The sequence below is a fragment of the Pristiophorus japonicus genome, unplaced genomic scaffold (assembly GCF_044704955.1).
Source record: "Pristiophorus japonicus isolate sPriJap1 unplaced genomic scaffold, sPriJap1.hap1 HAP1_SCAFFOLD_926, whole genome shotgun sequence".
Classification (NCBI taxonomy): domain Eukaryota; kingdom Metazoa; phylum Chordata; class Chondrichthyes; family Pristiophoridae; genus Pristiophorus; species Pristiophorus japonicus.
The window spans coordinates 95,717-110,853 of record NW_027254853.1 but is presented as its reverse complement, the minus strand read 5'-3'; the positions used below and the strand labels follow the sequence as shown (position 1 = coordinate 110,853).

Sequence of the window (15,137 nt, the reverse complement as noted above, 5' to 3'; positions counted from 1 at the left end):
AACGGGTCCTTTTCAGAATGGCAGGCAGTGACTAGTGGAGTGCCGCAGGGCTTAGTGCTGGGACCCCAGCTCTTTACAATATACATTAATGATTTAGATCAAGGAATGAGTGTAATATCTCCAAGTTTGCAGATGACACTAAACTGGGTGGCGGTGTGAGCTGTGAGGGGGACGCTAAGAGGCTGCAGGGTGACTTAGACAGGTTAGGTGAGTGGGCAAATGCATGGCAGATGCAGTATAATGTGGATAAGTCTGAGGTTATCCACTTTGGGGGCAAAAACGCGAAGACAAAATATTATCTGAATGGCGGCAGATTAGGAAAAGGGGGAGGTGCAACGAGACCTGGGTGTCATGGTTCATCAGTCATTGAAAGTTGGCATACAGGTACAGCAGGCAGTGAAGAAAGGAAATGGTATGTTGTCCTTCATAGCGAGGGGATTTGAGTATAGGAGCAGGGAGGTCTTACTGCAGTTGTACAGGGCCTTGGTGAGGCCTCACCTGGAATATTGTGTTCAGTTTTGGTCTCCTAATCTGAGGAAGGACGTTCTTGCTATTGAGGGAGTGCAGTGAAGGTTCACCAGACTGATTCCCGGGATGGCAGGACTGATATACGAGGAGAGACTGGATTATACATTGGAGTTTAGAAGGATGAGAGGGGATCTCATAGAAACATATAAAATTCTGACGGGACTGGACAGGTTAGATGCAGGAAGAATGCTCCCGATGTTGGGGAAGTCCAGAACCAGGGGACACAGTCTTAGGATAAGGGGTAGGCCATTTAAGACTGAGATGAGGAGAAACTTCTTCACTCAGAGAGTTGTTAACCTGTGGAATTCCCTGCCGCAGAGAGTTGTTGATGCCAGTTCATTGGATATATTCAAGAGGGAGTTAGATATGGCCCTTACGGCTAAAGGGATCAAGGGGTATGGAGAGAAAGCAGGAGGAGGGTACTGAGGGGATGATTGGCCATGATCTTGTTGAATGGTGGTGCAGGCTCGAAGTGCCAAATGGCCTACTCCTGCACCTATTTTCTATGTTTCTATGTTTGCTATGAGCTCACCCGGATTTCCCAGAGGTGACTCATTCTTTGACAAAACTAAAAAAGAAAAAAGAAGAGGGAGTCTAAATGTGTCAAAATAGCAGCATGTTATGCAGAATTACTTACGCAGAGAGACTTTAACAAAACTTTACAAAACCAATGGGAGCACAAACAACCAGGACTTCAGACAGACGTAGGGAAATTGACAAACGAAGTTAAGGGATTGGGGCTTAAATTGGCAGAGCAAGCCAATCAAATTGAGACTCTCCAAAACGTTGCATCTGACCTCTCGTATGACAGAAAAAAATAGAAAAACATTCCTATGAATCTAAGAAAATCGAACATCGCATTTGCTCCTATGGATGTTTGAAAAGTTATGCAATGGATTGTGTGTGACGCTTCAGTGTGAATGAATGTTAAAAACCACGTAGATGTTTATTTGTCTGTGTGTCTGTAGTTTTTCAACTGGCACTGGTTAGTTTGAAATTGGTTTGAATTAATTTGGGAGTTATTGAGGTTAATTAACCTGTGAAAACCAAACTTTCATTCTGGCCATGGTTGTATTTTGGTTGGTTTAAATTGTGTGAAAAACCTCTCGTTAGGACATGAGGCAATCACTTATATTGGGTACTTTAAAATAAACATTTTCCGACCAATTCCAGAATCTGTGAGCAGTGAGTGAGTGTGTGTGCGTATGTGTGTGTCTCTCTCTCACTCCCACTCTCTCTCTCACTCACACTGAGAGCTCCGCGCTGCCTTGGTGACTGAACAAAGACACACTCATATAAATCAGACCACATCGAAGCGTTTCTGCCTATCTGTCATTTCCGTCTCCTGTCTCACGCACTGCAACTCGCCGGCAAACGTCTGGCGCGAAAAAATGAACGATCCTTCATCCGAAGCCTCGCCCTGCCCGTTGCCACACACCTCATCGCGGCCTGGGATCCTGCTGCTCCAGGTAATGATCGTCTCCTCCCTCGTCTCCCCGCTCCCCTCCCCTCCCCTCCCCCTCATTACCAGCTCCCCTGTCTCTACCCCTTCCCCCCTTCACCCCCCTCCCCCACCCCTCCCGCTTCCCCGCTCTTCACCCCACTTCCCCTCCCCACCCCCTTTATCCCCTCCCCTCCCCTCCCCTTCCCCTGCACCTCCCCTGCCCCCTCACCCTCTTCACCCCCCCTCACCCCTGCCCCCCCATTCCCCCTCCCCTCTCCTCCCCCTTTGCCCCTGCCACTCCCCTCACCCTTCCCCCCTGCCCCTCCCCTCCCCGCTCACCCCCTCCTCCCCTCCCCCTTCCCCCCTCATCACCCCTCCCCTCCTCCCCACCTCCTGCCCTCTCCCCGCCTTCTGCCCCCTGCCCCTCCTCCTCGTCCTCATTACTGTTCAGGAAATGGGATTGTTTGGAGCCGTCTGTTGACTGCCTCCTGAACCCCTGCTCATTCCGGGAATTTAGTCCATCTGTGACCAGACTATAACCACAAGCCCGCCTGATTATCACATCTAGAAGGCCCGTGGTGTTATTACCAGACTCACACCCAGACATTGTGTCTTTAACCAGAGAGCGGTGAGAATGTGGAACTCTCTACCACAGGGAGAGGTCGAGGCGAATAGCACCGAGTCATCAGAGGGGAACCGAGGGGAGGAGGCTCGTGTGGGCGATCAACACCGGCACGGAGCCGTGGGCCCAACGCCCTGTTTCTGTCTGTACGCCATCTATACGCTGTACGCTGTATGTACACTGTATGTATGCTGTATGTACACTGTATGTATGCTGTATGTACACTGTATGTACACTGTATGTATGCTGTATGTACACTGTATGTACACTGTATGCTGTATGTACACTGTATGAACACTGTATGTATGCTGTATGTACACTGTATGAACACTATGTACGCTGTATGTACACTGTATGTATGCTGTATGTACACTGTATGAACACTGTATGTGCGCTGTATGTACGCTGTATGTACACTGTATGTATGATGTATGTACATTGTATGTACACTGCATGTACGCTGTATGTACGCTGTATGTACACTGTATGTACGCTGCATGTATGCTGTATGTACACTATGTTCACTGTATGTACGCTGCATGTACACAGTGTGTACACTGCATGCACGCTGTATGTACACTGTATGTGTGCTGTATGTACACTGTATGTTCACTGTATGTACACTGTATGTACACTGCATGTATGCTGTATGTACACTGAATGTTCACTGTATGTATACTGCATGTACGCTGTATGTATGATGTATATACACTGCATGTACACTGTATGTATGAAGTACTTTTGGAGGGATTCCGACATTAAAGGCGCTGTATAAATACAAGTTGTTGTTGCCCCGATGATGCCCCCATGGTTGAATGTCCCGTGCTGTGTGACGGTGGGGCGGGGGACTGAGCACGGGGGAGGGGAGATTCCCAATCCTGCTCCAATGTCCTGCTGTTATCTGAGGGATGACCTTTTTCCTCGTGAGATTGTGTAACTCACCACCCCACGTCAAGATCTGGAGTTAACCCTCTCGCCATCCTACAACCGAAATTCTGGGAATCCTCACCCCCCAAACTGTGGGACCCCTCACCCCCAAACTGGGAATCCTCACCCCCCAAACTGTGGGACCCCTCGCTCCCCAAACTGTGATCCTCATCCCCCAAACTGTGGGCCCCCTCACCCCGCAAACTGTGGGACCCCTCACCCCCAAACTGTGGGTCTCCTCAGCCCCCAAACTGTGGGACTCCTCACCCCCAAAACTGTGGGACCCCTCACCCCGCAAACTGTGGGACCTCTCAGCCCCCCAAACTGTTATCCTCACCTCCCCAAACTGTGGGACCCCTCACCCCCCAAAACTGTGGGCTCCCTCACCCCCCCAAACTGTTATCCTCACCTCCCCAAACTATGGGACTCCTCACTCCTCCAAACTGTGGGACCCCTCACCCCATAAACTGAATTCTTAACCTCTGATTTATTTTCACAGATGGAAAGATATAAGTTTTTTGATTTCATTCTGAAATGCACCATCAAGGGCTATGCGGAGACGGAGGGTGAGGTGAGTGTCCTGGGATGAGGGGAGAATGTGGGGCCAGAGCTGGGGGGGGGGGGGGTGGGGGGGCTGGGGGTGGGGCGGTGGGAGTGGGGGTGGGGCCGGGGGTGGAGGGGGGGGGGGTGGAATGTGCGGTGAGGCGGTTAGGGGGGAGGGGGCAGATTCCCATGTAACAACAGCTCACTGCCTGCCTCTCCCGGGAAGCCTGGCTCGCCCACAGTTACCCGGGGTGGCACTGAGCCTCGAGCCACAGCAAGATGCCAGGTTCCAGCCGCCGGGTGGAGGGTGTGTTGGGGGTGGCCCCTCAGTGCCCTGGGCTGGGGGTCCCGCGCCTGCTCCCTACGCTGACCCCCGCTCACATTGGTTTGGGGGGAGGATGGGAGGATTCAGGGCTCGGGTACGGTGTCGCCCCCACAGTGCAATATCCAGCACTCGCAGGCAGTGTGGAGATCACCACCGCCGCAGACCCTCACGTGGGGAGGGGGTTATAGATACAGCTCGGCTCCGCCCATGGAGCTCATCGTCCAAACCTGAAATTCTTTGTCTGATTACAGGATGTGGAGACACCGAAAAACATCAACTACTCCAGAACTGGCAGCAATCTTTGTCAAGGTAAAACCACATCCTCTCACTCCCTCTCTCGCTGCTTCATTTCCTCTCTCTCCCTCCCTCGCTGCCTCACTCCCTCTCTCACCCTCTCTCTTTTTCTCTCTATCTCTGTCTCTCTCTCTCTCTCTGTCTCTCTCTCTCTCTGTCTGTCTCTCTCTTTCTTTCTTTCTCTCTCGCTGTCTGTCTCTCTCTCTCTCTCTCTCTCTGTCTCTCTAGCTCTGTCTGTCTCTCTGTCTGTGTGTGTGTGTCTCTACCTCTGTCTCTCTCTTTATCTCTCTGTCTGTCTCTTTCTCTCTCTCTGTCTCTCTGTCTGTGTGTGTGTGTCTCTCTCTCTGTCTCTCTCTCTCTCGCTCTGTCTCTCTTAGAACATATGAACATAAGAAATAGGAGCAGGAGTCAGCCATTTGGCCCCTCGAGCCTGCTCCGCCATTCAATAAGATCATGGCTGATCTGATCATGGACTCGGGTCCACTTCCCTGCCCGCTCCCCATAACCCTTTATTCCCCTATTGTTTAAGAAACTGTCTATTTCTGTCTTAAATTTATTCAATGTCCCAGCTTCCACAGCTCTCTGAGGCAGCGAATTCCACAGATTTACACCCTCAGAGAAGAAATTCATCCTCATCTCAGTTTTAAATGGGCGGCCCCTTATTCTAAGATCATGCCCTCTAGTTCTAGTCTCCCCTATCAGTGGAAACATCTTCTCTGCATCCACCCTGTCAAGCCCCCTCAGAATCTTATACCTCTGATTCTTCTGAACCCCAATGAGTAGAGGCCCAACCTACTCAACCCCCTCATCTCTGGAATCAACCTAGTGAACCTTCTCTGAACTGCCTCCAAAGCAAGTATATCCTTTCGTAAATATGGAAACCAAAACTGCACGCAGTATTCCAGGTGTGGCCTCATCAATACCCTGAATAACTGTAGCAAGACTTCCCTGCTTTTATATTCCATTCCCTTTGCAGTAAAGCCAAGATTCCATTGGCCTTCCTGATCACTTGCTGTACCTGCATACTAACCTTTTGTGTCTCATGCACAAGTACCCCCAGCTGCTGCTGTACTGCAGCACTTTGCAATCTTTCTCCATTTAAATAATAACGTGCTCTTTGATTTTTTTCCTGCCAAAGTGCATGACCTCACACTTTCCAACATTATACTCCATCTGCCAAATTTTTGCCCACTCACTCAGCCTATGTCCTTTTGCAGATTTTGTGTCCTCCTCACACATTGCTTTTCCTCCCATCTTTGTATCATTGGCAAACTTGGCTACGTTACACTCAGTGCCTTCCTCCAAGTCATTAATATAGATTATAAATAGTTGGGGTCCCAGCACTGATCCCTGTGGCACCCCACTGGTTACTCATTGCCAACCCGAGAATTATCATTTATCCCGACTCTGTTTTCTGTTCGTTAGCCAATCCTCTCATGCTAATATATTACCCCCAACCCCTCTTTGTCTCTGTCTCTCTCTCCCTCTCTCTGCCTCTATCGCTCTCTCTCTCTCTCTTTCTTTCTCTCCGTCTGTCTCCCTTTCTGCCTGTTTCTCTCTCTCCCTCTCTCTCTCTGTCTCTCTCTCCCTCTGTCTCTCTCTCCCTCTGTCTGTCTCTCCCTCGGTCTTTCTTGCTCCCACTGTCTCTGTCTCCCTCTGTCTCTGTCTCCCTCTGTCTCTGTTTCTCTCTCTCTCTGTCTGTCTCTCTTTGTCTCTCTATCTCTGTCTCTCTCTGTCAGTCTAGCTCTGTCCCTCTCTGTCTCTCTCTATCCCTCTCTGCTTCTCTGTTTGTCTCTCTCTGTCTTGCTCTCTCTGTCTCTCTCTCTCTGTCTCTCTCTCTCTGTCTCTCTCTCTCTTTCTCTCCCCCTCTCTCTCTCTGTCTCTCTCTCCCTCTCTCTCCCTCTCTCTGTCTCTCTCTCTCTCTCTCTCTCTCTCTGACTCTGCCTCTCTTGCTCTGTCTGTCTTTCTCTCTCTCTGTCTCTGTGTGTGTCTCTCTATATTTCTATCTCTGTCTGTCTCTCCCTCTCTCTCTGTCTCTCTCTGTCTCTCTCTCTCGCTCTTTATCTCTCTTGCTGTCCCTTTTTCTCTTTGTCCCACTCTCACTCTGTCTCTTTGTCTTCCTCTCTCTGTCAGTCCCTCTCTGTCCCTCTCTGACTCTGTCTCTCTGTCTCTCTCTCTCTCTACCCCTCTCTGACTCTCTGTCTCTCTGTCTCTCTGTCTCTCTCGCTCTGTCTCTCCGTCTCTCTCTCTCTGTTCAGTATCAAATAACTCCACGAGGCTAAGTACGGTGAGCTACTTCAGGCATGACTTTACTCCAGTTTATTTCTTCTCAAAGTGAGGATTCAACATGGTTCCAACATTATATACACGGCTTGCACGTGTCTGCCAGTGACCATTAGGACTCCGACAGTCGTGCCCTCCGGTGGCAGGTAAAACGCAGTTAACATACATAACATCATTCCCCCAAAGTCCTTGGTACAGGTTGTATTTACAAGTTGAGACGGTCCGGGGCCTTCCGCTCCCTGGTTGATCTTCTCAGTTCGAACCCAAGCTTGGGTGAATTAGTAGGACCATTGCTGCATTGCGGAACAGTCAGTCTGACAGGACTGTCGTGGATAGTAGGTTCGTCTTGGTGAATGACACAAGGGTCAACTGATGGTTGGATGTGTGTTGGTTGGTCGATGATGATGTTCTGGGTTGTCTGTGAATCGCAGTTTGGTTTGGTCAATGTGTCTCTTGCACGTTTTGCCATTTAACAGTTTGATTACAAACACTCTGTTCCCCTCCTTGGCCAAAACCGTGCCAGCAACCCACTTTGGACCATAATTCAAGACAAACACTGGGTCATGAACAGCAAAGTCACGTGATACGGCCGCGCGATTGCGTTCTGGTTTCAACATGATCATGGAGATCCGGGTGTACGAGGGAGAGCCTGGTTTTGAGGCCTCTCTTCATTAACAGCTTGGCAGGAGGGACCCCGGTGAGCGAGTGGGGTCTCGTCCGGTAACTGAGCAGAATGCGGGACAAGCGGGTCTGTAGGGAGGTGTGAGTCACGCGTTTTAGGCTCTGCTTAATGGTTTGGACAGCCCGCTCCGCTTGACCGTTAGACGCGGGTTTGAAAGGGGCAGACCTGACATGCTTGATGCCGTTACAGGTCTTAAACTCGTGGAACTCCGAACTGGTGAAACACGGTTCATTGTCGCTGACAAGGATGTCGGGCAGTCCATGGGCGAACATGGCCCAGAGGCTTTCACTGGTGGCTGTGGACGTGTTGGATGACATGATTACACATTCAATCCATTTGGAGTAAGCGTCCACTACCACTAAGAACATTTTGCCGAGAAAGGGGCCGGCAAACTCTATGTGGCTCCTTGACCACGGTTTGGGATGGCCATGACCACAGACTCAGCGGAGCCTCCACAGGTGCGTTACTCAGTTGCATGCAAGTGTTGCACTGATGCACGCATGACTCCAAGTCCGAGTCAATGCCGGGCCACCAAATGTGAGACCTGGCAATGGTCTTCATCATGACAATGTCTGGGTGGGTACCGTGTAAATCTCGCACAAAGGTTTCCCTGCCTTTTTTTGGCCTAACACGAATACGCCATAACAGACAATCAGACTGAATGGACAGTTCATCTTTGCGGCGGCTATAAGGCTTAATTTCATCCTGCATTTCCCTGGGAATGGCAGACCAATTTCCATTTAGGACACACCTTTTTACGCCTGACAGTACAGGATCCTGGCTGGTCCAGGTCCTAATTTGGCGAGCCGTGACAGGTGATCCCTCGCTCTCGAAGACATCCATGACCAGCAGTAAGTCTGCGGACTGCAGCATTTCCACCCCGGTTGTGGGCAATGGTAGCCGGCAAAGCGCATCAGCACAGTTTTCAGTGCCTGGTCTGTGGCAGATGACATAATCATAAGCGGATAAGGTCAGTGCCTATCTTTGGGTGCGGGACGAGGCATTGCTCTCAGAAAACAATGAAATGAGCGGCTTGTGGTCTGTTTCAAGCACAAACCGAAGCCCAAACAGGCATTTTCCTAACCCCATATACGCATGCTAGAGCCTCTTTCTCTACCATACAATGGGCTCTTTCCGCCTTAGACAGACTTCTGGACACGTATGCAACTCGTTGGAGTTTGCCTGATACGTTGGCTTGCTGGAGCACACAACCAACCCCATATGATGAGGCTTCCAGGCCAGCACTAACCGCTTACATGGATCATAGTGTACCAGTAATTTATTGGAACAAAGCAGGTTCCTGGCCTTCTCAAAGGCTCTGTCTTGAGATTTGCCCCAAACCCAGTTGTTACCCTTTCTCAGCAACATGTGCAAGGGCTCTAGCAATGTGCTCAAACTAGGTAAAAAGTTACCAAAATAGTTGAGAAGACCCAGGAACGAATGCAGCTCCATCACACTCTGTGGTCTGGGTGCATTCTTGATGGCCTCCGTCTTAGAGTCCGTGGGTCTGATGCCATCTGCCGCAATCTTTCTCCCCAAAAATTCGACCTCTGGCACCAGTAAAACACACTTGGAGTGTTTCAGCCTGAGTCCCGCTCTGTCCAGTTGCCTGTGCTGCTTGATCCATGCTGGATCGATCATCCTCAGTCACGTGGTGTGTCGCAGCACGCTTGCTCGGTTGCGGACACATTCGCTGAAGGTGCCCCATTGTTGCACAGCCTTTGCACACGTATTGCTTGAATCGGCATTGATGGGCCCGATGATAGCCCCCGCAACGCCAACAAGGTGAGATTTGCTTCACCCCCAATGGCGGACTTTGAGCAGTTACAGGTCGTACGAACACGGACGAGTAGGCCCTGCCATATGCCGATGATATTTTAAGCACAGTACTTGCCGGTGAGTTTCGATGCTGGGAAGATATCTGGGAAGTTTTCGTCCGTGGACATGCATGTCTTGGCGATTGTGATGGCCCTGCTCAGGTCAAGAGATTCAGCAGCCAGTAGCTTTCGAAGGATGACCTCGTGGCCAATGCCAAGCATGAAAAAGTCCCGCAGCATTTCCTCCAACGCAGCTCCGAAGTTGCACGGCCCAGCGAGACGTCTCAGGTCAGCGACAAATTCTGCCACGGCCTGGCCCTCTGAGCGATTGTGCATATAGAAACGATACCTCGCCATGATGATGCTTTCCTTCGGTTTAAGGTGGTCCCGAACCAGCGTACACAATTCATCGTAAGTCTTATCGGTTGGTCGAGTCAGTGAGAGTTGATTCTTGATAAGGCCATAAATTTTGACCCACAAACGGTGAGGAGAACCTCCCTGCGCTTAATTGCGTTATCGGGTTCCTTCCAATCCGTTGGCTATGAAGTACTGGTCAGGCGATCACGAATCTCTCCAAAATTCCAACAGACATGGTTGCGTGAAAGTTCGTATTTTTGACTCGTCGCCAATTGTTAAGTATCAACTAACTCCACGAGGCTAAGTACGGTGAGCTAGTTCAGGCATGACTTTACTCCAGTTTATTTCTTCTCAAAGTGAGGATTCAGCATGGCTGCCAAAATTATATACACGGCTTGCACGTGTCTGCCAGTTACCATTAGGACTCCGACAGTCGCGCCCTCTGGTGGCAGGTAAAACCCAGTTAACATACATAACACTCTCTCCCTCTCTCTCTGTCTCTCTCTCTCTCTCTCTGTCTCTCTTTATCTCTGTCTCATTCTGTCTGTCTCTCTCTGATTCTCTGACTCTGTCTCTGTCTCTCTCGCTCTGTCTGTCTTTCTCTCTTTGTCTCTCTCTCCTTCTGTCTCTCTCCCTCTGCCTGTCTGTCTATGTCTCTCTCTGTCTCTCTCTCTCTCTCTCTCTCTCTCTCTTTGTCTGTCTCTCTCTCTCTGTCTTTCTCTCTGTCTGTCTCTCTCTCTCTCTCCCTCTCTCTCGCTCTCTTTCTCTGTCTCTCTCTTTCTCTGTCCCCCTCTCTCTCTGTCCCTCTCTCTCTGTCCCTCTCTCTCGCTGTCTCTGTCTCTGTCACTCTCTCTCTCTCTCTGTCTCTCTCTCTCTCTCTCTCTCTGTCTCTCTCTGTCTGTCTCTGTCTCTCTGTCTCAGTCTCCCTGTCTCTCTAGTCTCTCTCTCTGCCAGTCTCTCTCTCTCTTTCTTTCTCACTCCCTCTCTCTCTCTCTCTCTGTCTCTTGCTCTGCCTGTGTGTGTGTGTGTGTGTGACTCTGTCTGTCTCTCTGTCTCTGTCATTTTCTGTCTGTCTGTCCGTCTCTGTCTGTCTCTATCTCCCTCTCTGTCTCTCTCTGTCTGTCTCTCTCTCTGTCTCTCTGTCTCGCTCTGTTTCTCTCTGTCTCTCTCTCTCTGTTTCTCTCCCTCTCTCCTCCTCTCTCTGTCTCTGTCTCTCTCGCTCTGTCTGTCTTTCTCTCTTTGTCTCTCTCTCCTTCTGTCTCTCTCCCTCTGCCTGTCTGTCTATGTCTCTCTCTGTCTCTCTCTCTCTCTCTCTCTCTCTCTCTCTTTGTCTGTCTCTCTCTCTCTGTCTTTCTCTCTGTCTGTCTCTCTCTCTCTCTCCCTCTCTCTCGCTCTCTTTCTCTGTCTCTCTCTTTCTCTGTCCCCCTCTCTCTCTGTCCCTCTCTCTCTGTCCCTTTCTCTCGCTGTCTCTGTCTCTGTCACTCTCTCTCTCTCTCTGTCTCTCTCTCTCTCTCTCTCTGTCTCTCTCTGTCTGTCTCTGTCTCTCTGTCTCAGTCTCCCTGTCTCTCTAGTCTCTCTCTCTGCCAGTCTCTCTCTCTCTTTCTTTCTCACTCCCTCTCTCTCTCTCTCTCTCTGTCTCTTGCTCTGCCTGTGTGTGTGTGTGTGTGTGACTCTGTCTGTCTCTCTGTCTCTGTCATTTTCTGTCTGTCTGTCCGTCTCTGTCTGTCTCTATCTCCCTCTCTGTCTCTCTCTGTCTGTCTCTCTCTCTGTCTCTCTGTCTCGCTCTGTTTCTCTCTGTCTCTCTCTCTCTGTTTCTCTCCCTCTCTCCTCCTCTCTCTGTCTCTGTCTCTCTCTCACTCTGTCTCTCTATCTGCCTCTCTTTCTCTCTCTCCATCTGTTTCCCTCTCTCTCTCTGTCTGTCTCCCTCTCTCTCTCTGTCTCTGTCTGTCTGTCTGTCTATGTCTCTCTGTCTTTCTCTGTCCCTCTGTCTCTGTTCCTCGCTGTTCAGTCTCAGTCCCTCTCTGTCTGTCTCTCTCTATCTCCCTCCCTCTGTCTCCCCCCCCTCTCTCTCTCTCCCTCTCTATCTCCCTCCCTCTCTCTCTGTCCTTCTCTCTTTCTGTCCTTCTCTCTCTCTGCTTTCTCACTCTCTGTCTCTCCCACTCTCAGTCTCTCTCTCTCTGTCTCTCTCGCTCTGTCTGTCTCTCTTTCTCTGTCTCTGTGTGTGTGTGTCTCTCTCTCTCTGTCTCTTTATCTCTGTGTCTGTTATGTATGTAAACGTTATAATAGTGTAAGACTTGCCAGCAGGGGGCGCACCTGTTGGAGGCCCAAGGGTCACCTGCACACCCTGTGCAAGCAAGTATAAAAGGTTGTCTGTCAAGCTGATTCTTTACTCTGGAGTTTGATTAAAGAGACCAAGATCACATCAGTTTGAGCTGACAGCATACAGTCGTGTGGAGTTATTCTGAACATAACAATCGGCGACGAGTAACAGATCACGAACTTTCATGCGGTTATGGCTGCCATTGGTATTCTTGAGAGATTTGTTGAGGGTGATGATTGGGAAGCCTTCGTTGAACATCTTGACCAGTACGTCGTGGCCAACGAGCTGGATACGGACAGTAACGCAGTCACGTACAGGGCGATACTCCTCACCCTTTGTGGGTCCACGATATATGGCCTCATCAAAACTCTGCTAGCACCGATGAAACCAACGGACAAGACATATGCAGAGTTGTGCACACTGGTTCAGGAACGCCTCAAGAACATACATAAGAACATAAGAATTAGGGACAGGTTGTAGGCCATCTAGTCCCTCAAGCCTGCTCCGCCATTCAACAAGATCATGGCTGATCTGGCCGTGGACTCAGCTCCACTTACCCGCCCTCTCCCCGTAACCCTTAATTCCCTTATTGGTTAAAAATCTATCTATCTGTGATTTGAATACATTCAATGAGCTAGCCTCAACTGCTTCCTTGGGCAGAGAATTCCACAGATTCACAACCCTCTGGGAGAAGAAATTCCTTCTCAACTCGGTTTTAAATTGGCTCCCCGGTATTTTGAGGCTGTGCCCCCTAGTTGTAGTCTCCCCGACCAGTGGAAACAACCTCTCTGCCTCTATCTTGTCGATCCCTTTCATTATTTTAAATGTTTCTATAAGATCACCCCTCATCCTTCTGAACTCCAACGAGTAAAGACCCAGTCTACTCAATCTATCATCATAAGGTAACCCCCTCATCTCCGGAATCAGCCAAGTGAATCGTCTCTGTACCCCCTCCAAAGCTAGTATATCCTTCCTTAAGTAAGGTGAGCAAAACTGCACGCAGTACTCCAGGTGCGGCCTCACCAATACCCTGTACAGTTGCAGCAGGACCTCCCTGCTTTTGTACTCCATCCCTCTCGCAATGAAGGCCAACATTCCATTTGCCTTCCTGATTACCTGCTGCACCTGCAAACTAACTTTTTGGGATTCATGCACAAGGACCCCCAGGTCCCTCTGCACCGCAGCATGTTGTAATTTCTCCCCATTCAAATAATATTCCCTTTTACTGTTTTTCTTTCCAAGTTGGATGACCTCACATTTTCCGACATTGTATTCCATCTGCCAAACCTTAGCCCATTCGCTTAACTTATTTAAATCTTTTTGCAGCCTCTCTGTGTCCTCTACACAACCCGCTTTCCCACTAATCTTTGTGTCATCTGCAAATTTTGTTACACTACACTCTGTCTCCTCTTCCAGGTCATCTATGTATATTGTAAACAGTTGTGGTCCCAGCACCAATCCCTGTGGCACACCACTAACCACCGATTTCCAACCTGAAAAGGACCCATTTATCCCGACTCCCTGCTTTCTGTTAGCCAGCCAATTCTCGATCCATGCTAATACATTTCCTCTGACTCCGCGTATCTTTATCTTCTGCAGTAACCTTTTGTGTGGCACCTTATCGAATGCCTTTTGGAAATCTAAATACACCACATCCATCGGTACACCTCTATCCACCATGCTCGTTATATCCTCAAAGAATTCCAGTAAATTAGTTAAACATGATTTCCCCTTCATGAATCCATCCTGCGTCTGCTTGATTGCACTATTCCTATCTAGGTGTCCCGCTATTTCTTCCTTAATGATAGCTTCAAGCATTTTACCCACTACAGATGTTAAACTAACCGGCCTATAGTTACCTGCCTTTTGTCTGCCCCCCTTTTTTAAACAGAGGCGTTACATTAGCTGCTTTCCAATCCGCTGGTACCTCCCCAGAGTCCAGAGAATTTTGGTTGATTATAACGAATGCATCTGCCATAACTTCCGCCATCTCTTTTAATACCCTGGGATGCATTTCATCAGGACCAGGGGACTTGTCGACCTTCAGTTCCATTAAGCCGAAAGAGAGCATCTTAATGGCCAGGTATGGTTTTATATGCAGCACCGCTCCGAGGGCCAGGATGTGGCGAGCTATGTCGCCGTCCTAAGATGCCTTGTGGGACCGTGCAAATTTGCTGGAATTTTTCATGCTTGGAATCGGCCACGAGGTCATTCTTCACAAACTGCTCTCTGCCGAATCCCGAGATCTGGGCAAGGCCATCACGATAGCCCAGGCTTTTATGTCCATGAACGAAAACACTAAACAGATATCTTTGCAGCATCGAAGCTCACCGACAAGTACTTTGCATAAAATAATGCCTTCAACAGGCAGAACTGTACAAGGCAGGGCCTACACGCCTGCAGAGGCCAGACCTAGGATGACTCAGAGTCCGCGTGGGGTGTGAATGCGGATACATTAACACCATGTTGGCGCTGCAGGGGCAAATATAGAGCCCATCAATGTCGATCCAAGCACTACGTGTGCAAGGGCTGTGGAACAATGGGGCACCTCCAGCGAATGTGCAGCGACTCACCACGTGGCAGTCGGAGGAAGATGGTCGATCCGACATAGATCACACTGAACGAGTGTCTCTCACTCTCTCTCTCTCTTTCTCACTATCTCTCTCTGTCTGTCTCTATCTCCCTCTTTGACTCTCTCTCTCTCGCTCTGTCTCTCTGTCTCTCTTTCTCTTGCTCTGTCTCTCCCATCTCTCTATCTCTCGCTCTCACTCTGTATCTGTCTCTCTCTCCGTCTGTCTCCCTCTCCTCTGTTTCTCTCTCTATCTCTCACTCGGTCTTTCTCTCTCTCTCTCTCTCTCTCTCTGTTTCTCTCTCTCCCTCTGTTTCTCTCTCCCTCTGTCTGTCTCGCTGTCTCTGTTTGTCTGTCTGTCTCTGTCTCTACCTCCCTGTCTCTCTGACATTCTCTTTGTCTCTCTATCTCTCTCAGTCAGTCTCT

General features: G+C 49.7%; 1 protein-coding gene across 1 annotated transcript in view; it reads left to right on the top strand.

Annotated features, from left to right (window-relative positions):
* The first annotated feature begins 1,910 nt into the window (after positions 1-1,910).
* Positions 1,911-15,137, top strand: part of LOC139257914 (uncharacterized) — a 57,042-nt gene continuing 43,815 nt past the window's right edge. Inside the window, exons 1-4 of the mRNA XM_070874663.1 lie at positions 1,911-1,997; positions 2,595-2,765; positions 4,021-4,092; positions 4,641-4,698. Of these exons, the coding sequence (XP_070730764.1) occupies positions 1,920-1,997; positions 2,595-2,765; positions 4,021-4,092; positions 4,641-4,698 (379 nt within the window). The 5' untranslated portion in view covers positions 1,911-1,919. The remainder of the gene's footprint in view (positions 1,998-2,594; positions 2,766-4,020; positions 4,093-4,640; positions 4,699-15,137) is intronic.